We start from the raw sequence: 26,596 nt of genomic DNA, 5'->3' as shown, positions 1-26,596 counted from the left end.
CGGATAGACAGCTAATTAGTTGCTCAGCTGCTCGACATTAAACATCACACTTGGCTCTTTGGTTTGGTTTAATGTTGACAGGATTTGATGCACGTACACCACATAGAGAGCTTGTTTAGTTTGGCTCTCTCTCCTTCATGGCATAACAGCCACACTCAGGCAGTCAGCCAGCTGTTGTCAATCAAACACGCACACGCCTCTCCAGGTGGCTGAGAGCGAAAGGAACATTTCATCACCAATCAGTATAAACACTCACCAACAAAAGTTTACATACACTGGTAAAGGCCATGCATATGATGGCAGTCTTGGGTTTCCAATGACTTCTAGAACTCTTAATTTTCAATGATGGATTCATTAAAACCCATGCATCTTTGACACACACATGCACACACGCGCACACAAAAACAATTGTGCATTTTGCTTTTTCCCTACATTTTTATAAGTATTCTGAAAATATGACAAAATAAAGGGTCAAAAATATACATACAGCAGTGCTAATTTTTGATCAAACGCCCTTTGGTCTTTTTTTTACCTCAGCTCTGCATTTCTGGTGGCCATCCATAAGCTTCTGATTAAATCTTTGGCCACTTCTCGTGACAGAATCTGTGCAGTTCAGTTAAATTTGTTGACTGTCTGACATAGACTTGCTTATTTATCACAGTCCACAGGTTTTTGTTGGGTTTTAAGTCAGGACTTTGAGAAGACCAGTCTGAAACCTTAATTCTAGCCTGATTTGGTCATTTCTTTACCACTTTTGATTTGTGTTTGAGGTCATTGTATTGCTGAAACACCCACCTGTGGACACTGACACAATTATTGCAGACCTGATTTTTGGTAATTCTTGGTTGACTCTTGACCATCCTGACCAATTGTCCCCCTTGCAGCCTGTGATAGTGTGTTTTCTTCTGAATCACGACAGTGACACAACTGAACCACGCCCTTTACACTGACAAACTACTGTTTGCACAGATGATTTTAGGATCTGTAGCTGCTTTAAGTGACTTTCCTGACTTGTTCAAGCTAATAATTTACTATTTTAGATGTGTGCTGAGGTCCGCAGACTTTTCAGTTGTAGTGTTTGTGGCTGAGTCTCATGAGTGCATCAAATGAGCCCTTACTTTAATCGGCTCAGTGAAATCAGCAGCTGCAGTCAATCCTAATCACTCGTGAGAGGTTAACAGGCTACTAAGAAAGTCTGATTAACACAGCTTTCTACATAAATACAACTGATAATTCAAATTTCTGTATGCATATTTTTGACCCACCAGTTTTTGTCATATTTCCAGTAGACCTAAATAAATATGTAAAATAAATGTATAAATGTGATTTTAGCAACATAGAAAATGTCTCTGCAAATGTTTTATACGAAAGGAAATATAGCACATTCAACATGGAAAACCTCAAGGTTACTTAGGTGGCAACATTTTTTGTTAGTAGTAAATGTAGCCAGGAGCTTTTTATGTGTTATTCTGCAATGCACCTTGAAAATCTAATTGACTAAGGTAAAGGCGCATCAAAATTCTTTAGGGAACCTTTTAGCAAAACAAGTGAAAGAAGTTGTTATGGTCCTTTCACGGCACATTTTGTCTGTCACATTATTTATTATTACTGATGCATTAAGGTTCAAGCAGACTCCGGAGCTCAGTTGAACAGTTTTAAATACTGTTATGTAGTTATATCGAGAAAAATCATCAGATTTCATGAGCTAAATTTTTACTGTGTATGTAAAATTTATATCTTCAACATAATTAATAATAACAATTGTCAAATTTATGTAACAGATTGAAAAGTTACACATTTGCATCTGAAATGTGGTATGAAAAGTAGTGAAGTATAAATCTAATGACACAAAATGGATCTTTTTAACTGACAATTACCTCAGAAGTGTGCTTCAGTACTGCACTTGAGCAACACTGATTATCTTTCAGTTCTGCAAACAACAACAGCAGCAACATGATCTGCCTTTATATCTTTCATGCGCACGCTTGCAAGAGTATCTTGGTCGATGTGTTTCACTCTGATGCACAGATGTTTATCTGTGTCTCATTGCAGGAAATGACCCACATATTTCATGTGTATCTGAGGTCAGTCTTTCCACTCACTCACATCTCTGTCTCCATGGTGATTTGGCTACCTGTCTGTCTACCTGTCTGCATTGTTTCCTGTGCTTTCTTATTTTTCTCACTGGCATATTGCTCTTCGCTTATTGCATTTCAGTTTCCACCCTAATTCCCTTGCTGAATCCCATTTCAGATGCTAAACCTGCTTCTACTTCTCTGCGACGCTGTGTGTTGGTTTGTTCCATTTGAAAATGCAGCAGTGTCTGTGAAACTTTCCCCTGTAAAGTGCGAAATGAGCTGAGTCAGCCACACTAAGCACAGCACCTCAGAAACACCCCATCACCCCCCGTCTTCTCCTCACTACATCCTAACTCAACCACATCCTGCACACACACACACACGCACACACAATCTCTCACACAATCTTGCAGGTGTCTGTGTATGTTGCATCTGTATAATGTGGGTTGTTTGTGGTTTAACACAGTGCACTTGATGCATCCAAGCTGTTTCCAAAGACTCTTTTGTGAGTTCACACAGTTTAGTGTCTGAGCAGATTCTTCAACTGATTATCTATTAACAAAAATGTATTATTTCTTGTCTGGACATGATCAGGAACAGATGCCACTATTCATTTTGTTTGATTAAAAAAACAGTATTTTATTCACGCAACACACTATGTAGCAAAAATCAAGTATCTTTATACAACCTGAATATCAGATACTTTTTTTTATATCACAACTAATTGTTGTTTTTCATATTTTATAATTCAAATACATCAAATACAGTATATATTAGTTTATGTATATATTACACTTTCTTTAAAAACACACACACACACACACACACACACACACACACACACGCAACATATGGTGTAAATTAACTCAGAGAATATGATCACAAAGTTGGACAGATACATTTCTATAAGACTCTAAGGAAATATCAAAAAGGCCCCCATGAAGTTTTCAGTGAGTCCTAGACGCAGCTTCTTTATTTTGTCCAATGTGACAAAAATTTTATCTCCACTCTCCAGATGGAAAATACCAGCCAGGAAATTATTCCACAGATCGTCCTTCCCCGAAGCTTTTGCAGTCGTAATTTTTGGGGTCCAGCAGTGGAAACTAGAGAAAACATGCCAGATAAGTCACTATGAAAACTCACTTCACCAAACAGGTAGCAAACAAGTATCTGTAACAACAGGAAGGAAGAGAAAAGAAGAAGGAAGTAAGTGGTACAGTGACTCACCTTTTTGATTTCATTAGTTCTATAGGATGGTCATAAGCGCTGGTGTTTTTCATGACCCTGTGCTGGATAAGTTCACACTCTTCTGCAGCATTTAATTGCACCTTGGAGTAGAGGTAGTAGTAACCTTTCTTCTCAATTATCAGATGTCCTTTCTCATATTTCATGTTGTGGGTGATGGCTTCATCTTCTTTAGTCCACTGCACCACGCTGTTCTCCCCAGCAGGACTACTAGGACCTGAGATTGAAAAGAGAACGAAGAGAGAAAAGAGTTCACTGAAATTAGAGTTCAAGTCATCTAAGTAGGTTATGTTCAGTATTTAGGTTTGAGGTCCTTACCCATCAGGTGAGCAAATGGTCTCTGTTGTGTCTGTGTCATCACTGGGGGGATGTCATTGGACTCTGATGAGGAAATCAAGGTCATATAAACCAGTTAGTCAACCCATAAATCAATCAATACAAAAACAAAACAAAATTAAGTTTTTTTTATCTCTGAAAATCTGGGGGGAAAATGATGCTATGGTGTGTTATTTTGTTGTCAAATCGTGTTAGTTGTGTAATGAATCACAATGAATTACGACAACAGATAGCAACTCCGTACCTTTAGATCCCACTTGCGTCATGGTGCCACCCTGAAACAGAAGAAAATAGTAACAACTCCAGCACATGCCAGACAGTGTGACTCCATACTTAAAGATGTGCATAATGCGCACCCACACTTACCATCTGGCCAGATGTTTGGGGATTGGACAGATTCTGGCAGGGAGGATGAGATCTCGAAAGGGAGAGTGCCTGCAGGAAGAGAAAGGTAAAAAAAAGAATGAGAAATGATGGAAAAAAAACAAACCAATTAATAATAGGAAGTGGGATGTCAAAAGTTCAAGTGCATGTAAGAACAAGAAGAGTCTTGCCTTTGTGGAGACAGGGGAATAAATCCACACATAGACTATGCGCACATTTAAAAAAAAAAAACCCTGAATAATTACTGTTATATGGAAAGCCACTATTTTAAGATGGGTTCATATAATTTAATATTGGAATTTTGTTATCTGACCAATGCAAAATAGAAAATGTCAATTCTAGCTTTCACTTTTGGTTGCTAAGTGACACAGTAGCTGCCAAATGGATATTCTCCTCAAGCTTCTAAAAAAAATCTGACACTGAAAGTTAGTTTAGTAAATGTAGCACTTCTTATATAACATGCAGGCAGCATAACATTAAAAGGGCAGGTGTGTAATAAACAGCATTATGAAACTGTCTCAGAAAAGTGAAGTTAATGTTGTGGGGTTTTCTCTTGAGATAGAAAGGAAAGGGAAGTAGAACTAGAGAAAGAGTCCATTTGACACGTTTCTCATTGTCGGCTTGTAACTTAAAGAGCAAATGACGATCCACATAGAAACACGTTCAGCTGCACACCAACGGATCTTACTATGACGTAAAGAAAACAAGGGGAAATTCCCGAAATTAGGAATTTCCAATTGCTTTAATCAGATACATGCAGGCATCGGCACTCACCTCAGTTTTTTGATAAAGCTGGTGGATTAAAAATCCCTCAATAATGAGTCCTATAACAGCCAGTACCACCAGTGGCAGAAGCAACTTGTGGCCCACTCTTCCCCACCTCGGTTTCTTAGTGGTGGCGATGTAGTTGGCCTGGCTGTCCACCACAAACACCTGGGGGTAGGTACCCACACCGGCCTCCGACATCCCACCAGATCGCACTCCACCTGGGATGTAAAGGCTAAAGGTCAAAGGGGCTGATGCAAGAGGAAAGGCACACTGAAGGAGAAAAGGTTACGTAAAGCGAACAAACAGGGAACAGAAAGGTGAGATATGAAAGTCAGGCAGGAGAGAAGATAGAAACAGACAGTGAAAGAGCGTTAAAGTCATGCAGATAAGGCCTCACACATCTGTTTACAGTTAGCACATGTATTGCGACCAGCTTCTGGTAAACTAAGTGATTTCTACACACTCTGGCTGCTTCAACCACACGAGCAAAGACAGCTGTAGCAGGTTTAATAAATCAAACCTTTTTCTTCAGCGTAGTTTAAAGGGCACTTACCTTGAATTTAAATGCTCCTGTATCGGCTCAGTCAACCATCCAGCAGCTCAGGTTGGATTTTTGTACAGTCCTCTTAGGCTCGTTTGGGATGCTGGATGGAAAATGTGGTCTCAGCACAAATTCAAAGCAAAGAATGAATAGCATTCTCTGAACTATGCTACTGCGTGTTATTTTTTCTCTGATTGAGAAATCCTGTCTGTACAGATTTCAGTTCTCCTCTCACCTCTTGTGCTGTCTTGCCTGCTGTCAACTATCACTAATATTGTTTTTCTAGCAAGCAAGTAAGGAGGAAATGAAGATGACATGGGGAAGAGGCATAGAAGTAGAGACGGAGGGAGAGAGAGAGAGAGAGAGAGAGAGAGAGAGAGAGAGAGTAGTGAGTAGGGTGTGTGGGTGTGTGTGTGTGTGTGTGTGTGTGTGTGTGGGACACTCCCTGCAACTACTGACTATAGTTTTCGTCCAAGAGCTGACACTTCCTTTTCTCTCTCTTCAGTTTCTCTCTCCTTGTGTTTCGTGTTCTGTGCTGAAGACTTTTGGTTTGCTTTTTCTGTATCCGTAGCTGCTTTGTTGTTTTTTCACTTTCTGAGAAAACGTCTGCGATCCCTCCCTTTGCCTCACTGAAGTACATTTTAGACACAGTTTTAAAACCAACTGAACCACTCACTGTGACGTTGAACTTAACACTCAAAAAGGTGTCTGTGGAAACTAAAGCTGGGTGGTCAGGCTGTTAAAGACACATCCGACTTCTGATCACACTGCCGCTGCCACAGAATCACACGATCACCAAAGGTGCATTTACAGTCACACCACCAGGCTACAACTTTCTCCCCTGCGCCTACACAAACACCTCAGGTGATGCTTTGATCTACATTTTGTTTGTTTTCTGAAGAACTTTTGGTTACTCTTCGAGCAGCATCAACCTGCAGTGATTGAATGATTGAAGATGACTAATGCATTGCAGAGAATTGGAGACAGTGAAGCAACATCTCTTTTTTTTGTTTTCCTCCCTTATTTACGGTCAGAGTTGCTACATTTTGACAATGCTTGTCCTCTTCCTTTTTTTCTTTTCCCTTCACACTTTTTATTACCAGAAATTTTGGATTTTGAGTACGCACTTAGTGAGAACATCCTGCCAGTAGAAAATCTGAGGTTTTTATATGTGGGCAGCTGAGCAGAGGTCCACAAATGGAGTCAGTTTGTCGATTACAGATATTTTTTTAAAATCACATTTGTTTCATGCATGAGGATTGTGAATGTTGATATTAACTGTTTTTTCTCTTTCTCTTCTGTTTGAATGTTGTGCCAAATGTAGTGAATTAAGAATTTGATGGTCTGCTCTTTGTTGTGTGTGACTCTCTGTAAAGTTTTGTGAAACCAATCTGTTTTTTTCTCTCTTTGTTGCAGGAGGGGGCAGTTTGACGTGACAGACTCCATATGGTGGAACTTCATGCACTCTAGCTTACTTTCTACCCACACCCACACACTATAAATCCTACCTCATTCAAAGACACGCACACACACACTTCAGTGCAGATAAAGATCAAGGGAGGACAGACGGAAGTGTAGAGTTGTAGTGGCCTTGGGTGTAGTTCTTGTTGTTGCTTCTTCAAAGCAACACTACTGAGGAACAGACAAACTGTGATATATTGTCTGTTGAGCCCCAGAGGTGACAGTTATTGTAGTTGACAACATGAGCAAAAACTGAAAACAGAGGTAATAGTAAACTGCATGCACATATTTGAGTTTGCTGGAGTCCCTTTAAAGATCACATAGGGTCAAAATCATTGTCATTGTGTTCTGTATGTCTTAAAAGTTTGGAGGTGTAAAATTGACATTTAAATTAGACAGTTATTCAGTTTCTATAAGAGAGCATTCGAGCAAAAAAAATCTGCATAAAGCTCCATCCAATCGCTGTCAGCTGTTTACATCTGTTTACTTCTCTCCTGCTCTCTGTGCTCACATATATTGCATCTCAATACAACTGTATTTCCAAGACAGCTTTTCTCATTTACACACTAATCAGTCGTTCATTAACGCTACAAGTTACCCAGCAGTCACTTCAGAGCCATTTCCATGCTGTAACTCTGCACCAGCTACTGCTTTTATGAACACACCATAAGTATAGATTAAAAACAACAGCTGTGCTTGAATTAGAAAATATTTCCTTTTGAAATAATCACTCAGAGGGAAAGTTAAAAGCAATGAAAAGTCCAGGTCTCACTCAAACATTTATGTGTATGTCGGCTCCTGTACTGCTTTCCTCCATGCTGTCAAGTACAGATCCTGAGAAAGTCCTCTTCATAAAAATAGTGAGGTCAGCCGCCAGTCACCTATATTTAAAGCTACAGGCACTGTTCACAATAGGAACAAAACTGATCATGGTGAAATTAACCATCTTTGCAATACCTGAAGTTGAAAAATTCAAAGATATTTTCTGGGGACATGTGAGACTTTCATTAATTTGCTGTAAAGGGACACAATATGGGACCTTTCATTTTGATGGATCTAAAATCGACTAGTCTTAGTTCTGTTCAAAGTGTAGTTAGGGGACCTACTCATAAATCTATACTCATAGCCAGGTAATTAAAGACTACAGATTATAGTGGAAGTGATGATGAAGGTAATAGTAAGAGAAAGTATCTTAAATTGTATTATTCATATTCATCAAATACTTGTGTATTTGATGATATCAATAAATATAATATGAAGTAGGCAGCTTAGAATACCTGTAATAAATATTCCACTGGATTGACATTTATTCATCATGTTTAATATTGAGAATGTACAGTGAGTGGTGAGTCAGTGGTTCATAAGGGCTTGCAATGACTAATTAAGTGGGTTGTATCAAAACCTCACATGGATAACCAAAGTGGTGTAGCAGTTAGCGAGAATTTTTTCGAGAGAAAAAAAAACCCCCATCAGTTGAAGAGAAGGTTCGCCACATCAAAAAGGCCAGAAGACAACAAATAAGATCATGATAAAAGAAGACATTAATCATGTCTACGAGGAAAAATGAATTAGATGTGAATGTATAGTTGGCTGCCTTGTTCACATATCACTTCTATTAAATGACTTTCTCACTAATAATGTCCTGTGATAAAACACCAAGTCATTTTCTGGGGAAGTCATGCATGTTATTCAATGAAAGTGTGAACATAATGCAAAAAATAAAATGCTCTGAATAAATCCTTTACAAATAATTTAATCAGGTTGCAGTTGGTTCAAACACCTATGCCAGCCATTGTTCGTATCAACAAGATGTTTTATAAGCATTAAAGCATTTGAAAGTGATCTAAATGCATTCAATTCATTTTAAATACCACAAATGGAAAGACTACATGTGCCTTTTGCAAACTGTACAGTCATCATTTAATCAGTGGTTTATATTTTGGCATCTTAAATCTAGTACATCTCTCATGGATCACTTTAACCTTGTGGTACATATTCTTGTGGTGTATCTATCCTTTAAACACAATGTTTACTTTTATGTGGTTTTGAAATGTCATGCCACTGAAAATTTTCCTGAACCACAGAAAATTTCCAGCGGATGACTTCTGCTTAGCTTAAAATGTCACAAAAAGTCTCTTGGAAGTGCCGGTATTATTTTACTAAAACGCAAACATGTTTTTTTGTTGGTCTGTTTGTTTTTTCCATGGATTATAGAGGATTTCAAAGGGCTGTCTCAGAAGTACATAGGCGTGAAACAACAGCTTTATCATGGTTTAAATTACATTCAAATAGCTTTAATGATATTAATTCTTTTTAACTATGCTCTTTAGGTAGCTAAATTAACAATTGAAATCATTGTTTCATGTTCTGTTCCTGTAAAGATTCCATATAGTTTGTTTCTCCTGCCAGCACTAATACAATAGTCCAGATCCCCAAATGATACGCTCACATAGCTCACATCACCATATTGACATATTGAACAGCCCCAAATAATGACTGTACACAAGTAGTAGATGTTGGTAGACAAGTGGAAAAATCCAAACTGTTGAAAAGGGTGAATAAGGAAATTCTTGACATTTCAAATGACAATTTGCTTATACTAGTTGGTAGTTATTTTCTGTCCTTCAACCACTTGTTGCTAGCCTAGCTGCGCTAGACCCATGTTCTAAAGGCACAAGGGTCTAGGGCCGCTGGACAGGGAGGGAGGCGGGCTAAAAGGTTGTCTTTCAAATCACTCTGCAGCAATTGGGTAGGTATACAACCAATCAGCGCAACGAATAGGCTGACGGAGTTCCTAGAGCGCCGGATTGTGGCTAAGTCCCATTAGCTTCCCAACCAGCGGAGCCAACTGGTATATTAAGGATTTGCCATATCCCGTCGGCATAAGTCCAAATACGTCTTTCTTCTCAATGAAACACTTCAGTGCCGTCCTTTGTTTATCTTTCAAATTGAATTTTAGCTTTAAATCTTTAAGGGCTGTGGCCAAAGCCGAGTCGAAAGATAACTGTTTATTGTGCGCTGGTTGTTTCTGTCAGAATTGTCGCACCTCTGTCGTCACTTCGTTACACCCGCCTTCTGACTACACTTCATGGTGATTGGTCCGGCCAGTTTTAGGAGAATCCAGCCTGGAGCCTTATGGAGGGTAACTAGACCCACCCTGGCAGAGAATTAAATTCGTTGCCGTGGGTTGTGTAGGCTAACTTGTTGCAGCTATAGAGCAACATTTGATCCTAGTGGTTGAAGTGAGATGATGCAGCAACAAAACAAGTTATTGTAAACGAAATATATAAAAATTAAGTACAAACCAAAAATCATTATTAGAAACGAAAGTAATAAAGCACTTAAGACAAGAGTCTATCAAAGATGAAATTATTTAGCTCTATAAATCAGTCTCACTTAAGCTTCATGGACCTAAGAAAGACCCTAAAAGTCGTTTTAGCAGGTAGTTTTTCTGTTTCCATGTTGTCTCACTTCTACATTTCAAGTTTTTGTTGTTGTTGTCAGACTCATTCCTTTTAGGCTCCAAATGAGGGATGTTAAATACACTTTACTGACTCATGTGCTTCTTACTGGCTCATTCAATTCAGTTTTTACCTGTTTTCTCCTTATTTACATATTGCTGTCAATTCCCATTCTGCACACATCCCTCACACAATTTGCTGCAACGTGTCTGTATGACTGGGGCAAAGACTTGTCTAGTCTGCGGTTTCTACAAAAAGAGCAGGTTAGACAGTGGGTGTATAGCTAAAAGGTCTGCGTCATAAAATTCCTCCTATTTTTAGTGGGCGATTGGCACAGAAAATTAGTCATTTTTACAGTTATTTGTTTTGCAATCTCCAGTGGTGGCTCCAGTAGCTGATTAGCAGGCCTGCACCTGCACACGAACCACTGATTGCAGATGGAAAACACCTGGACCTCTTATCAGCGCCACACACACACCTGTAGGAGAGAGAGAGCAAGGCCAAGGGAGGAGAGAGTCCTGCCACAGCTGACAGCCTAAGCTGTGGCTGTAACACTTCTAACTGGTGAGTTTAGGTTTAGGTTTGGAGGTCGTCCTTCTTGAACATTATTCTATTTGCGTCATGTAAAGTACCAGCTCCTCTGGCACCAAAAACAGTCAGCATAATACTGCCACCACCATGCTTGATGGTAGGTTTGGTGTTTTTGGGATTAAAGGTCTCCCCTTCTCTCCTCCAAACATATAGAATAGAATAGAATAGAATAGAATAGAATAGAACATGCTTTATTGTCATCATACAGTGCATAGCGAGATTGCAGAGTTTTTTCCTTTTCAGTACAAAGAGCTCTTAAAGATTGTGCAAACATTCTATTTACAGATATACAGTATAAATAACAGAGTGAATATAAATAGCAAAGTGAATGAGGTAGTGGTGTATAATGCACATTTCACATTATATTGTTGGCTGGATGTGAGACATGAGACATGTGAGAGTTCAGGGTGGTGATGGCTCTTGGAAAGAAGCTGTTTTTAAGTCTGTTTGTCCTCACTGTAACGCATCTGTAATGCCTTCCAGAGGGCAACAGATCAAAAAGCTGAGAACTGGGATGTGAACTGTCCTTGATGATGTTCTGAGCTCTGCTGAGGCACCTGGTGGAGTAGATGTCTGTCTGCCTCAGTGCAGCTCCCGTACCAGGTGGAAACACAGTACATCAGCAGGCTCTCTATGGATGAGCGGTGGAAGGCCAGCAGCAGCTTCCTGTCCAGGTTGTTCTTCCTGAGGACTCTCAGGAAGTGTAGCCTTTGCTTTTTTTATGACAGCTGTGATGTTGTCTGGTCATTGTGGCTAAATAGCTGAATTCTTGTTTCATCTGACCGTAGAACTTCTCATTGTCCATGTGATCAGTCAAGCCTTAAGGTGCCATTTCTGGAGAAAGGACTTCCTTATTTCTATTCATGGCTTATGGTGATGTAGAACACCCTTGACTGTGGACACTGATACCTGTGTTCCAGCGCCTTTCATTTCATTGTTGACCTGCTTTTTGGTGATTCTTGGTTGACTTGTGTCCATCCTGAGCTATCATCTCTTAGTAGCCTCTCTTGGCTGAGTCTCATGAGTGTATCAAATGGGCCCACTTTAAAATGGATTAGAGCAGTCAATCATAACCACTCACAAGGAGTCAACAGGCTATGCCACTAAGAAAATTTATTTTGCAGAACTTTCTATGTCATCAAAAAGGTCTTGATTCTCCATTTCAGGTTTTTGTTGATGTTGTCACTTCCAGCTGATAACTGGTAATGACTCTTTACTGACTCATGTGTTTCTTACTGGCTCATTCAATTCAGTTATCACCTATTTTCTATTATTTATATGCTGCTTCCAATTCCTATTTTGCACATGCCCTATTTGTTCTTCACAAAATTTGCCACATATTTCTTAATATTTCCTTTTTATATTGTAATATTTATATTGCAGTAAAAATGAGGATGTGTCTGTATGTCTGGGACAAAGATTTGTCAAGTCTGTGGTTTGTACAACTAGTGAGTGCGCCACAGCCTTTATCCTCTTTTTAGTGACTGATTGGACCAGAAAATTAATCATTTTCCTCAGCTATTTGTTTCATATTGGCATGATCTGAAGCTCCGATGGTGACACTATACAGTACTTGAAGAAAACTAGGAGGAGGACTGCTACCGTAAGAACAAAAAACATTAGTGATAAATCCATTCACATTTTCAGAAACCCGTTACAACAAGCAAAATAAGACCTGAACTGATCACAAATTACTCTTCTCACAACTGTTAGTTACACCTGTGTCGGGACACATTACTTTAGAAAAAGCACACATGTACATAAGAAAATTAATGATGGCTGAATTCCATTGTGCTACTTCAGTTGCTGACTCAGTGTCTCATTACAATTTAATTATAGCATTGAAAAGAATAAATGCTTTTAGGAAAGTAGAGCAAACAAAAAAGATTTTAGACACAGCTTTGGACACAGCATACCAGAAAGGGAACCAGAGAATAAAAGCATTTGCTATACAGACTAAAAATCAGTTAATCAGGCCTGCAAATGTAGCCGTACTGTCACATGAAGTGTCATTCTGTTTAGTGCAGTCGCATTAGCGAAACTGCCACAGAAGGGCAGACCCAGCTGCAAGTAATAAAGTTAATGATGATCAAGTTTTAGTCAGCGACCAGGCTTCAGCAGTAACAGTGAATATTGCCACAGCTTCCTAATCAGCCCACCTCCAGCAAACTTTCTCATTATCAGAGCCGCAGCTGTGAAAATGGTCCTCTGCAGAAAATTAAAACAGTGTCCCTGGTTAATTAATTTTGTTTCTCATTTTTCATACTACAGCTTTCACTGACTTCTGTTTATGGAACCTGGAAATAGCTTAGCCCAGTTATTGTTAAATTATAAATTAATTACATTTTGTCCCAATTATGACTGCCACTGTGGATACTGAGGTCAGGATTGCAATGTGATTTGTGAATATTAACATAAGGAGCACTGCACATTTTTCGCTAATCCATTTTAACAGCTACACTGGTGCTTGAAAATTTGTGAACCTTTTTACAGCTTTGTATATTCCTACAAAAATACAACCCCAAATGTTGTCAGATTTTCATACAAAAAAAGTAGATAAAGAGAACACAATAACACAAATGAAACAAAAATATTAGCCTTGGTCACCTATTAAGAAAAAATGAGCCAATATTACATATCTGTCAGACACAGAAACATGCAGACATTTGCTTTCAATATCTGCCCTTGAGTGATGCCCTTGTGCAGCAATAACTGCTGCTAAATGTTCCGGAAAGTGTTGATCAGTGCTGCACATAAGGAGGAAATTTTTCTCCTTTATTTCTACAAACATATGCTTTGAATATTCGACTTTGTTAGAGTTCCTCAAAAAAACAAAGTGGCTGACATGCATTTTCGACAATAACATGAATATATTATTGGATATGTTTTCTCAAATAAATGATCAAATATAATGTTTATATCATTTTTTTGAATTGCAATGTTTTTTTTAATCTACATATAGGACTGATGATGTCTTGAGTCATATTGATTAAAAAATAGATCGAAACAGATTTCCAAAGCTCTGTGCTCTGTAGGTAAAGGGTGTTTGCTTATATACATAAATATGCCAGATTGTAGCACAATGCTAATTTACATCTGCAGTCCCTGAGACAAAAAAATACACAGCAGTGATACATAAAACAATAAGTCACAATAAAAGCAAATTGCAAAAAATACCAAAGAAAACATAACTGTGAAAAGACAATAAGTCATAATAAAAGACAATAGGCCACAATAAAAGACACTACATCACAATAAGAAGACAATAAGTCACAATAAAAGGTCAGTAGATCTCAATAAAAGGACATTACAAAGTGTACATAAAGAAGTTAAAGGTCAGTGGTCACAGGACTGGTTCACTTTCAGCCACTGCTTAAGGTGAGTTTTGAAGGTGATAATGTGGGACACTTCCTTATGGAAGTCCTTGGAAAAGATCAAGGACGTGGTGTTGGACTTTAGGAGATGAAAGCGAACTGAGCAGATTATATGCCAGATTACATGCAGTAAATATGCATATATGCAGATTATATACAGTAAATATGCACTCCACCCTCTACATCAATGGAGAGGAGGTAGAGAGGGTGGAGAGCTTCAGGTTCCTTGGGGTCCACATGTCTGCGGACTTCACATGGTCCACCCACATTACATACCAGGTGGGGAGGACCCAACAGAGACTATTCTTCCTCCGGAAGCTGCGTCAGGCTCATCTCCTCCAAAAGCTGCTTTTAAACTTTTATCGCTCCACCATTGAGAGCCTACTGACCTACTGCTGCACAGTGTGGTTCACCAGCTGCACTGCAGAGGACAGGAAACACCTGCATCGGGTGGTGAGAGCAGCAGAGCAGGTGATTGGGATCACCCCTCAGAGATGTTTAAACCAGCAGATTTCAGAGGAAAGCCAGGGGAACCACCAGAGACCTCTCACAATAACAACAACCGGGACACTCTCTTTTCTCCCCCTTCCCCTCAGGTAGACATTACAGGACACTTAGAGTCAAAACCAACAGACTCAAAAACAGCTTTTATCCCCAAGCTGTCAAATATCTGCTCGCTCCCCCTGAATGACAATATCACATACAGGTTCAGTATTTATGTCAGTGCAATTCACATCATGTGTAGAGCAGGTCTCTAACCACAAAGTGTTTCCATACTGTATATTTGATATCATGTTGTACAAAGATCTATTCTATTCTATTCTATTCTATTCTATTCTATGTGTGTGTGCGTGTGTGTGCGTGCGTGCGGGCGTGCGTTTGGAAAAAAAAAGAAAGAAAAAAATAGTCTGGTAGATTTATTCAAATTCTGAAAGTCAACAATAGACATGCTAGTTTGTGGGACCGTTTTACCATGGTTTGCCCTGTATAAAGAGCACACTGTAGCGTTCACGCTTCCTCTTAGTGAGGACCGGATCCTGTATATATCTATGCGGATCCCTGCAGAGATTGGAGGAAGATTGCTACTCTTCGCCCTCTGATTGGTCCGCAGCGTTACCCTCGGTCGGGCGCCTCCAGCCAATCACAACGTCGTAAAGTTCTGCTGCGGAAGAGGGATGCAGAGGAGATGGCAGAACTTAGATAGCCCCGTGTTGGGAAATATTTTCGCCATGGATATTTTCCGGGGGAAACCCAGGAACAGAGGTCAGCGGCTGGTTTTTGCGGTTGTGTTTCTGGTGTGTGTCGACTCTGTGCGCAGTTTCGGGCAGAACCAGGACAGCGAGTTCACGTTCCTGCTACCTGCTGGAAGGTCCGAGTGTTTCTTCCAATCAGCAATAAAGAATGGCACGATGGAGGTCGAATATCAGGTAACTGTGTGTGCTCAGCTGACACATTCACTCAGTGTCTTCACAGCTGATTACATATTGTCTCCTAGAGGGTTTAATTGAACCGTTATACGAATATTTACGAGCCGGTATTTCCTTTAGCTAACGTTAGCTGACGTGCTGGTGGTGTGTGCATATTGTGACAAGCCAGAATTTCACTGTATCTGTTAGCAAATAACATCTTGCATTCCTCATTAACCAAATAATTAGATCGTTCAGATTTAATAATAATTTTCTGTAAACCTAGCTCACATTTTCCAGAAAAATCAGCATTTAAAATCCACAGTCAATGATTTAATCTACCGTCAGTAGTGCAAGATTGTAACATAAGTGCATACTCAAAAGAACCATTTATCCATTTTCTTTCATTTTTTTGGTGTTGTTTCACCCTGAAAGCAGCCTAAGCAGGGCATTCACACACAATGCGTTCCCTAATCATGTCCTCCAGCTCTTCCTGGGGCAGTCCAAAGGTGTTCACAGGCCAGATGAGATGTGTATGCCCTCCAGCGAGTCCTGGGTCTACCTTTACCGTCCTCCTGAAAGACCTTCTAATGAACACGTTCCGAAGGCATCTTAATTTGACTCCCAAATCACCTTAGCTGACTCCTTACGACTCAAAGGAAGCGTGACTCTACTCTGACCTTCCTCCAGATGTATGAGCGCCTCACCCTACCTCTAAGGCTGAGCCTAGCCCCCCTCCTGAGGAAACTCATTCGACTACTTGTTAGACCCTCCAGAAAAACGCGATTATGCTATCGCATGAATTCCCGCATGAATCACCAAAATGCCGCTGATTATGCGGGGGTCAATTATCTCCCAAAAGGCCGCATAATCCCCACAAAACGGCGCATAATTCCTGCAAGAATCTCACGTTTCCACGAAAAAAAAGAGAAATATGCGGGTCCCGCTTGATTTCACAATTTCCGCATAAAATGAGAAAACTATAACCAATATAAATGGAGTTGTGAGTGAGTTTTTATGTGACGGCCGGCCTGACGTCATCAGTTCGCGCATTCACACGCACGAGCTGATGCGGAGCGCGGCACCAGTGTTGCCAACTTAACGACTTTCTCGCTAAATCTAGCGACTTTCCAAAGCATCCTAGCAACTTTTTTGTCAAAAGCGACTAGCCACAAATCTAGGGACTTTTTCTGCCGTTTTGGAGACTGACAGGAAAACTCGGATCATTCTGCAGTTACTGTCCTCAGCAAGCAGCAGGTGCTGCTGTGAGCTTCTCCCCCTCCCAAAGCACAGGCTGTCAGTCCAGTAACCCCGCAGCAGTCCCAGTGTCTGATTAGAGGACATATCCCTTCGCGGCCAGACGGCAGGTGAATCGCACATATTTTTGCATATTTCACAACTGTTCGCATACTTTGCAACTTTCCGCAATTTCCCTGCATAAAATGGCATAAAAACCCCGCATATTTATTCGCATAATCAAGGATTTTTGCCTAAGTTTTTATGGAGGGTCTAATTTGTATCTGCGAGCTGACTCTTGGTCACCACCAACTCATGACTGTAGAGAAGGATTAGATTGACTGGCAAATTGTGAGCTTTGTCTTCTGATTCAGTTTTTAAAACCAGGAAAGTCCGGCATAACACCCACAGTACTGCTGATGCTGACCCCAATACGTCTTTCGGTTTCGTACTCTGTTTTTCTCATTACTCCTGAATAAGATCCACAAAAATATAAATTCCGAGATTGAGCAATCCACCAGTTTTTTAACAGAGGACCTCAGACTCTCATCCCGCTTCACCTTTAGCTGCTAAAAGCTTTGGTACACAGACTGATGAAATGGACAGAAACACGTCATCTGGAAAAAGCAACGACGTGATTCTGGTTGTCAAACCGGACACCCATCCACAAATATCACAAACAGATTTAGAGAAACGGAGAAAAACTGGGGAAGCACCTTCCAGGAATAGTTTTGTTCTTGTGCCTCGAATACAAGCACAACTCTGGCTTTGGTTGTGCAAGGATCAGATGGTGTAAAATAACAGCACGGTATCCCATCATTACCCTAACGAAATGAGCTTTGACTCCTTGTTCCTAACAAGCTTCTATATGCTTCTATTTTCTAAAATGACATTTTATCACACTGTGTGAAATGACAGTAAAGTTCAGTTTAATCATACACACATACACACTTTTTTACTGTTGGAACTGGAGACATTTGGAAGGTTAACCATTACTTTGAAAAAAAAACCACCTACTTTTTTGTACTATGAGAAAATGCAATAGAAGGACTTTTGATACTGCCACCACCATGCTTGACATTAGGTGTAGTTTTCTTGGTGTTCACACTTCACTCAGAAAAGTAACAAAATCTTGCACAGTAAATGAGGTAACCATAGACTGTATATATAGTGGACGTAGCATCTGGCTCCAGAATTGAAGCCAACCCAGAAGTGTCAAAAACTTGCAATATCACGCCGTCCGCTAGGGTTGGCTCCAAAAAGCTTTTTCTCCATAGACCCCAATTCATTTTTGGAAAAAATAAAATTTGATAGACTGATGTTCTACAGCTCAGGATTTTTCCCCGTTAGTTTTCATGGTCAAAATGAGAGATCAGGTGGCCGATCTTAAAATAAATCAATACTGAATTTTAAATAAATCGTTAAAGTTGGCGGAGCCAGGGGGCGTGGCTATACTTGATAGACAGCAACAGAAGCCTCTGCGGTAAAATGTGGGCGGGATAAGAGAGTTCTCAGCCAATCCTGCCCCTAGTTGCTCTCCGGTCCAGTCTGTTTGATGACGCTTTTTACGTCACTGGCTCCAAAAAATCCAAAACGGCGACCAGGAAGTAGCAAAACCCGGGCGTCATTTTCTCGGCGTTGAAACCAACGGGTGACGTCATGGTTAGTTTACGCCTGGAGATAACACACTACACACAGCTGCTTTGTAAGTCCCTGTAACCACTAAGTAAACAATAGGCTGTATGATGGTTTCAGATCCTGGTGCTACTGCATCCGGTTTTTCACGCCTGAAGTGAGGACCTGGTCCTGGCTTACCCAGAGAATAATGAAAGGGGTAGAAACAGGAGCATAAAATCAAGCATCAAATTCCAGCAGCAAATTTTTGAATTACCCATTTTATTTGAAAGATTCCAGGTTGTAGAGTTACATATAAGTCATTTTAAGACAGAATGGGATCATTTTTGAAGGAACTTTTTAAAATATGTGACTTTTATACCCAGAAATGAGTTTTTAGAGGTTTAATCAAATAACTAGAGATGGATTTAACATGTAAGTTTAAACAAACTATACAGCAAGTCCTGTAATGTGAAGTCCTGCTTGTCAGCAGTTTGTTTGTTTAGTGGGAGAGTCTCAATCTAAGAGACTCCTGTGCTCTGTCTTGAAAGGCACATATAATCTCTGTTGAAAATGTTTCCCTCAGTGTGTCCTGGTGACCTAGCAGTTTAGATTCAAGCTAAATACTGCAACATCCTTGATGCTATTTTAGTCTTTTGAAAATCAATGTGTTGCTTACTGTGTATGTGAATTTGTGTGTGTACTTCCAGGTGATAGCAGGTGCTGGTATGGATGTAGACGTCACCATCGTCTCCCCTAAAGGCGTCCAGCTTGTCTATGAGTCTCGACGCTCTGATGGAGTCCACGTGTAAGTGACCCGAGGCCTTGATCATATTTCATTGATGAGTGACCCTCCAGTGTTTTGCCCTGTTTGCTTGTTGTTGATCTTTTTACTCCTTGTTAATTCAGGGTGGAACCCACAGAGGAGGGAGATTATGAAATCTGCTTTGACAACAGCTTCAGTCGCTTCTCTGAGAAGATGGTGTTTTTTGAGATCATCATCGAAGGTCAAGGAGGAGATGTGGGAGGGGACGATGAGTGGCCAGGGTTAGAGGAGCCTGATGGAAGCCTTCTTGAATACAAGCTGGAAGACATCCGGGTCAGATGCATGTTTTGGACTTAATTCAATTCAGTTTTATTAATATAGTGCAAATTACAATTCAGAAAGTCTCAAGATCTTTTACAGAACCCAAATGGCCTGAAATTTAGAAATTCGTATTGTAAAAGGAAAGCTATTTCACTGTGTTTTTTGACCCTTTTATTGTCCCATACTGTGCTCCCATTCAGCAAATTCCTGAAAGTCTTGCATGTCCCCAGAATGTGTCTTTCAATTTTTCAGCTCTCTCTGCTAAGATGTTATGTCACCGTGACGGTATGACCCATAATTTTAGCTAGTTTTGCTTCTCTCCTGTTCTTTCTGCTCACACACACTGCATTTTAATACAACTGAATTCCCAGTAAAACTGTTCTCATTTAGATGACATTACATGTTTCTGTTGCTGTTGTTAGACAACAGAGCAAGTATAAAGAAGTGACTGAAATGCAGCCCATTAGGACTACATGTTAGCCAGCAGTCACTTCAGAGCTGTTTCAAAGTTGCTTCTCTGCATGGCTAAACTACTGATATTCTAATCACAATGTCATCTGACAGGTTCACCATACATATAAGTTAAGAACAACACTATGCTCTGAATTGGTGATGTTTCCATCTAAAAAAAGTTAGGCATGATAGAAATTCCAAACTGAGTTTATGTTGCACTGACACACAACAGGTGACATGAGAACGCATTAACCCACTCTGTCCCTATTTAAATTAGTCTTAAAGTTTCCACCATCTCTAAGTGTCTCTCAGTTTTACAATGTCCACAGAGCTGTGGCCGGTGACCATATGCTCAAAGCTAATGGTTTAATTAGCGACATGATGCACAAAGATTTTTCCATTGTTATGATGACAGTGCGGCTGCATAGTGGAGTAGTGGTTAGCACTTTTGCCTTGCAGCAAGAAGATCTCCGGTTCAAATCCCGGCCTGGGATCTTTCTGCATGGAGTTTCCATGTTCTCCCTGTGCATGCGTGGGTTTTCTCCGGGTACTCCGGCTTCCTCCGACTGTCCAAAAATATGCTGAGGTTAACTGATTACTCTAAATTGCCCGTAGGTGTGAATGTGAGTGTGATTGTCTGTCTGTATATGTAGCCCTGTGACAGACTGGCGACCTGTCCAGGGTGTCCCCTGCCTTCACCCAAGTCAGCTGGGATAGGCTCCAGCACCCCCCGTGACCCTAGTGAGGATAAAGCGGTGTATAGAGGATGGATGGATGGATGATGACAGTGCAGTCAAAAAGAAAAATAATCTACCGGATCATCAGTTCCTCAGATGACTGCGTGAAGACCGTTGTGTTCACTCTTGCAATCAACAGTGGAACATTTATTCTGCTAATAAATGAGCATTTTAGACTTAGTAGAAGAAGCTTTAGAAAGAAATGGCAGAAGTAAACATCTTCACAGCTTTTATTTTACATCTCCCAAGTTTACATCAACCACAAAATGCAATAGAAACAGACTTTCACGAAATGGAACCTTTAAAGCTAGAGCGTGCAGGATCATAGAAACCAGCAAGAGAAAAAAGAAGTCTGAAAGCAAACAAATCAAAAAATAAATATCCCACCGCCTCCCTTTAGGTCTCCCTGCAAAGCCACTCCTCCAAAACACTGTTAAGGAACTAATGCAGGAGTCGTAGGAGCTTTAGTAAAAATCAACTGGACCTCTCTTGTAGGTTTTTGAAGTCATTTCACCTCTTTATCCAAGAGGCTTCTTCAGTTTTAACTGACTAATGGGGAGTACCAGAACATGCAGTCACTCCAGGTCACATGACTAATGGCTCATTAATGACATAGTACATGAGAGGGAAGGAAGAGGAGTGCTGTGTGGCAACATTACCTCATGTGTAAAAACGCACAAATAGGCCACATCACAACATTTGCAAAACGTTCTATTCAAAGCCAGTATAGGCTAATATATAAGATGAATACAACACTTGCTCACAATCAGGCTACGACACAGATTGGTGGCAAACATATACACAGATATGTATAAACTAATAAAACCAGAAAATTGAGACTATAAAGATGCAGAAATACAAATCGATATGATCATCCGGCATGTCTAACAGTGCAAGATTTTCTAGATTTAGGTGCAGTTATAAAATGCGGCTTAGTGGAAGACTCATAATGAATCCAGAGGCAGATTATAGGCATGTAGACCATCCAGTCATCTGACGCAAACCAGATGCAACGACTGGACAAGATTTTAGGCATGTGACTGCCACAGATATTTTTTGTATTTAATATAGATTTATTTTTAAGAACAGCACACTTTGTTTATTGATTGCTATTAGGACATTAAGATGCTTTTAATGATTCTGCAATTGCATACTCTACCTTTAATAAGCCCGTGTTGTCAGCGTTGACATGTCTAAACAATCTCCAGGGTAGACATGAACAAAGGCACCTGTTGTCAGAAGTACTAATTAGAGTGTATTAGTACACAACTAAAAATATTTCCCAACAAGTTCACTAACTCCTGTACGATAAGCGTTGTAGCGCTGTTTTTAGAAAGGGAAATTACATGTGTGGTCCATTTTTGTGTGTCTTTTGTCGGAACAAAATGAGTTAGGGTTATGAACCACAGGCACGCTGGGGAAGTGAGAAAGTTTTGAAAGACAGACTAACGCACTGTTGGTTTTGTTCTCTTCTCGGGATTTGCTGACACTGAGGAAAACACAAATTTACGTCAATCATAACCTTTGGCTAACATTGTCTACTGGAAATCTGTTAACTACTGACACCTGATGGAAACATTAGTTATTATGTAGAGCAGACTAAATAATCTAAACCACAGTGAGGGTTGCGTGACGCAATATTATGGTCACAACATCAAAAACTGCACAGAAAACTCACTTCTTCTAAACTGCGTGAAGCAATATACGGCTGTTATTACTGAAACTACTCAACGGGACATATTTGTGCACTCAAAATGTGGACATAGTCTTGTTTCTTCTGTCTTTTTCTCTGATTCATACCCCTAAATCTTTGTCCTCTGTTTGTGTTTTCACCCCCGTGTTCAACCGCCCTCAGGAGTCCATGGACTCTCTGCACAGACGTTTGGAGCGCAGTCGGCAGATGCAGACGGTGTTGCGAGCTTTTGAGGCACGAGACCGGAACCTTCTGGAGGATAACCTCTGGAGAGTTTCCTTCTGGTCGTGCGCCAGTGTGCTGGTGATGCTGTGTGTGGCCCTCACGCAGGTACATAGATCTCTAACAGCACTCAAAGAATTGACTCTTTATTTTAATAATCTGTCACAGCTTTTAAAATGCAGTCACTTACATATTGTTGTCTTTCTGCACAGGTCTACACTGTCCGCAGACTGTTTGACGATAAGCGGCGCGTCTGCACATAGAGCTATTATTTTCCGTTCATACGGTACAGGCTGGGAAGCAGAACAGTCCAGCACAACGATGTTTTGCTGGTTACCCATTCAAATTGTGCTCTGTTATTGTTCATTTATTCTTCATGAACACCAGCAGTCAACAAACATTCAAAAGGTATTCACTTCCTAAAAACCTTGGATCAGATCCGTTTGTGAGCAATAATTATAAAAGATCATAAAGGGTAACCAGATGTGTGAGAGACTGAGAAAGTTGTTTTCATTTCATGCAGTGCCTTTAATGTCAAAATCTCACCACAAAAGCAATTAGGAACTGTTTTCGTGAAACTGCTGACCTACATTTCTGAAGGTGGTTAAAGGGGTTGGGGAAATTTTCGCTAAAGGTAACTTTCCCGTTGGTAAAGGTGTCTGGTCAGTTAAATGACACTCCTATTCTGCTGGTTTCCAGATGATAACTATGTGCAATAGTGGTGTTGGAATATATTTGTTCTTGTAGTCCTGACAGTGTAAGATCCTGCCATTACATTGGTGATTTAAAGTGTGATCAGTGTTTCCTTGGTTACAGCCTTATGGAGGGAGTTTTTTTTTTTGAGAGGTTACTGATGTCTTTTTTCAAGTACAAGTCAATGCTGATATGTTGATAAATATGAATGCAGAATAAGAAAGAGGGATGGTTTCTGGTGTAGTTGCCAGTAATGTACATGTGACAGTTCATTTCCAGATAAATGTGTCGTTTGTACTTGAATGTCAGTTCAGGTATGCATGAGGATAATCCAGTGTGAACATGCTGATAGTTTGGTGTGTGTTTCTGGCCTCTATCTTTTCCTTTTAAACGATCAAACATGCTGTTTTATTCTGATGTATGTTCATGTGTCAATAAAATTAATTTTACTCAAACATTTTTTTTTTTTTTTACTAAGAGAAGACGCTTGTTGCATATTCTGTAAGATAATTAAAAATCAGGTTTTCATGGGAGGCATTGATCATAATAAATGCATTTTTACACAGGAGCTACTTTGATGTGAGTTGCCTTTGCAGAATAAAAAACTACTAAAGTTTACCTTCTAAAGAATGTGGTGATTAATTCCAGTCAATTTTTTATCAGTTAAACAAAATTCAACCACAAAGCCTTGCTCTTAAAATCCATTTTCTGCTTTCCTTTTTATGTGCTTTGGGAATAAAAGCATTTCTTCTAGTGCATGAAACCTTAGTACAGTTAATAGGAAAGTTTAACATTCAGGAAACCATACTGATTCAGCAGTTTTGTATATTTTAGATACATTTACATGACATAGGAATTTTCCCTGCACCACAGAAACTAACAAGAGATCCACATGTGCAGACACAGAATATATTTGCTACTGTACGAGCTCCCTCTAATGTCTGACCTCACAAACATTTGCAAAACAGCTTTTGACAGCAAGGTAACAGTGGTTTAAAAACACAAACCACTACCAAATAATATTTTATTAAATTCTTTAGGAATAAGCCTGAAATATCTGCACTTACCTGACCTGATTTAACACTGAATTAGTTGAAACTGTGAAACAGCCCAGCATAAGTTGGAGGATTTTCTTTTTGTGCAGTATAAACAGACAAGCTTATCAGTTAGATTTAAACATATAGGTCATTCTTAGTGTCTTCAGATTAAAAAAAGGAAGTAACTGATGTGTAATTGGCTTTATTTTTTAGTTCAGAAGGAAGATTAAACAATATACTGCAATGTCTGTTCAATATATGAAGATTATGCTTTTCGTAAGATGGATTCTTGGTCTCAATTTGGCATTAACTGATTTTTCTTCTGACTTCTAGTTTTCAGGTTTGACAGAAATATTTCAAGTGATAAACTATATTGAAGTATTTCAGTGTTTATACAAAAACGTCAACATTTTATATATAATAAAAACCTGAAATACTAAATCAGTTCAATAACATATCTGCATGTATTAAGGTTTATGATTAAGTTTTTCATCATTATTTATTTGCAACATACACAGAATGCCAGCTTTAGTCCAACTAGTGTCATAATCTATGCCCATGACTTCTGCATTAGCAGCTTCAGAAATGCTCAAATGACACAGACAGTAGATACACCTGAACATCTCGAGGACTCGACTCCTCCTGCACCTGATGTCTGAGCTGCTTTGCGGCTACAGAGTCCAAATCTGCAACATGTGAGTTTCCCTCACCAGTGGCTCGGACGAGAAGGGACTTGTGGCGGCCGCCTGTGTGAGAGGACCATGAGAAGATGTTAAGATTTCCTATTTTGGGATTCTAAGAGCATCAGGGACAACACAGCTGAAAAGAAACAAAGGAGCACATCCCTAGAAATCAGAACAGAATTGCATGCCTTCACTCATTCCTGCTCGGCTCCTGTGAAGAGCCTAAAAGCAACTAGTACCACTATCTACTGTGTGTTGCCACTAGCAACCACGGTTTCCATGGCGACCCGCAGCTCCATCGTACAGTGAGGAGGGAAGGTCTTGCCAGACTGCACACACGAAAGTGAAACATTTCTGCTCGGCTGTCTCCATTTTACTACCATGCAAAAAAAAAACAAAAAAACAAGTCTTAACCTGAGCTCTCTCATGCCTGTTTGCAAAGAAGAGAAATAAAGCAGAGACCACCAAGGAGCGAGAAGAAGCACCAGCCACAACACCTTTTTTTCCCCCCATTCATTTATTCAGTCCATCACTTCATGAAAGAAAAGGCCCTCTTTCTTAACATGTTTTTTTTTCCATTATGGCTTTGATTTCTGAAGCAATCACAAAGAAATTTTCGCTGGAGGCACTTTTATTCAGAGGATGAGCAGTTGTGGGAGGTAACTGTCAGACCAGAGAATGTAATTCTTACCTCTACTGCTGTACAATTCTCAGCATTACACCAAAATACATCCCACTGCTGCAGCATCCGCCCCACATGCAAAAAACCCCTTCCATATCCTCTGTCTTGTGTTTGCTTGGTCCACAAATGAGAAATATTAAGCTAAACTACAGTATACTTGAAAAAAACACATTAGTAATTAGAATACGGAAGCATATAAAATTCCATTGGTCAGTCTAATTTTAATAAGCCTACCTGAAGCTGCGACAAATTATGAGACACTTGACTTTATCAAAAAGTGCTGCTTACTTATTGAGGTGCTTAGCATGTAAAATTACTGACAAACCATTAGCAATTTTACAACTCAGAAAAATTACTCCTAAAAGTGTTTTCCTTGCCGTCATATAAAACGAATCATATACTGTTTTAAGACACTTCATACGAAACAGGCAGAATTCAAGATGACTCGTGGGTTCATAACCTTAAAGTCACAAAAATCATCAAATGTATCCCTTTTTTTCATCATAATACTGAAAGCAGAAAATGTCATGTGCTTGTTAAAAAAAAAGCTATCTACACAAAGGTCACAATTACATACAAAATGCTTCTGAAATGCACAGACTGAAACAGCATCAGATTACCAGTTACAGTAGTCTGTAGTTACAGGAAACTAATTTTAGTGACTATTTCTGCTTGAAAGAAACACAGGAAGTGTAAACAAAGTCTGTATGACCAGATGAAAACTGACGGTGTTTCTAGTCAAGCAGGGAGGGCTCTGATGGACGTATGACAGTGGGTCGGTTGGGAGCAGCCGGGGGTCTTCTGCTGCAAGAAG

The 26,596-nt window shown here is 39.8% G+C and overlaps 3 protein-coding genes across 7 annotated transcripts in view; 1 reads left to right on the top strand and 2 right to left on the bottom strand.

The window, feature by feature from the left end:
* Positions 1-2,716: 2,716 nt before the first annotated feature.
* On the bottom strand, positions 2,717-5,739 carry LOC110966374 (tumor necrosis factor ligand superfamily member 14-like). Of its 2 annotated transcripts, none has more exons than XM_022215709.2 (7): positions 5,365-5,739; positions 4,818-5,029; positions 4,026-4,094; positions 3,904-3,934; positions 3,642-3,704; positions 3,306-3,540; positions 2,717-3,181 (listed from the first exon to the last, which is right to left on the bottom strand). In XM_022215709.2, the coding sequence occupies exons 2-7, from the start codon at positions 5,007-5,009 to the stop codon at positions 2,992-2,994; spliced, it is 780 nt and encodes a 259-aa protein (XP_022071401.1). In that variant the 5' UTR covers positions 5,010-5,029; positions 5,365-5,739; the 3' UTR covers positions 2,717-2,991. The 2 variants fall into 2 exon arrangements, with proteins under 2 accessions (XP_022071401.1, XP_022071399.1); XM_022215707.2 differs by having other exon boundaries at positions 4,818-5,081; positions 5,365-5,738.
* Positions 5,740-15,374: 9,635 nt separating this feature from the next.
* tmed1b (transmembrane p24 trafficking protein 1b) lies at positions 15,375-23,835 on the top strand. Its single transcript, XM_051945364.1, has 5 exons — positions 15,375-15,666; positions 19,206-19,303; positions 19,405-19,594; positions 22,628-22,795; positions 22,900-23,835. The coding sequence occupies exons 1-5, from the start codon at positions 15,415-15,417 to the stop codon at positions 22,948-22,950; spliced, it is 759 nt and encodes a 252-aa protein (XP_051801324.1). The 5' UTR covers positions 15,375-15,414; the 3' UTR covers positions 22,951-23,835.
* LOC110972036 (dynamin-2-like) overlaps positions 23,814-26,596 on the bottom strand; it is a 28,808-nt gene continuing 26,025 nt past the window's right edge. For 2 of the 4 annotated variants that reach the window (XM_051945363.1, XM_051945362.1), the window contains exon 20: positions 23,814-26,583. In XM_051945363.1, coding sequence (XP_051801323.1) covers positions 26,517-26,583 — 67 coding nt within the window. In that variant the 3' untranslated portion in view covers positions 23,814-26,516. Of the gene's footprint in view, positions 26,587-26,596 lie in introns of all 4 variants that reach the window. The other 2 variants (XM_051945361.1, XM_051945360.1) reach the window with 1 other exon arrangement.

The sequence above is a fragment of the Acanthochromis polyacanthus genome, chromosome 3, assembly GCF_021347895.1.
Source record: "Acanthochromis polyacanthus isolate Apoly-LR-REF ecotype Palm Island chromosome 3, KAUST_Apoly_ChrSc, whole genome shotgun sequence".
Taxonomy (NCBI): Eukaryota; Metazoa; Chordata; class Actinopteri; family Pomacentridae; genus Acanthochromis; species Acanthochromis polyacanthus.
Note: the sequence above shows the minus strand (reverse complement) of the source record. Positions and strands in the feature narration are given on the sequence as shown.

Coding starts and splice junctions, on each gene's coding strand:
- tmed1b (XM_051945364.1), top strand. CDS start 15,415: ATGCAGAGGAGATGGCAGAACTTAGATAGCCCCGTGTTGGGAAATATT. Junction 15,667..19,205: donor CGATGGAGGTCGAATATCAG/GTAACTGTGTGT, acceptor GTGTACTTCCAG/GTGATAGCAGGTGCTGGTAT. Junction 19,304..19,404: donor CGCTCTGATGGAGTCCACGT/GTAAGTGACCCG, acceptor TTGTTAATTCAG/GGTGGAACCCACAGAGGAGG.
- LOC110966374 (XM_022215709.2), bottom strand. CDS start 5,009: ATGTCGGAGGCCGGTGTGGGTACCTACCCCCAGGTGTTTGTGGTGGAC. Junction 3,935..4,025: donor CCCAAACATCTGGCCAGATG/GTAAGTGTGGGT, acceptor CTTCTGTTTCAG/GGTGGCACCATGACGCAAGT. Junction 3,541..3,641: donor ACCATTTGCTCACCTGATGG/GTAAGGACCTCA, acceptor TTTCAATCTCAG/GTCCTAGTAGTCCTGCTGGG.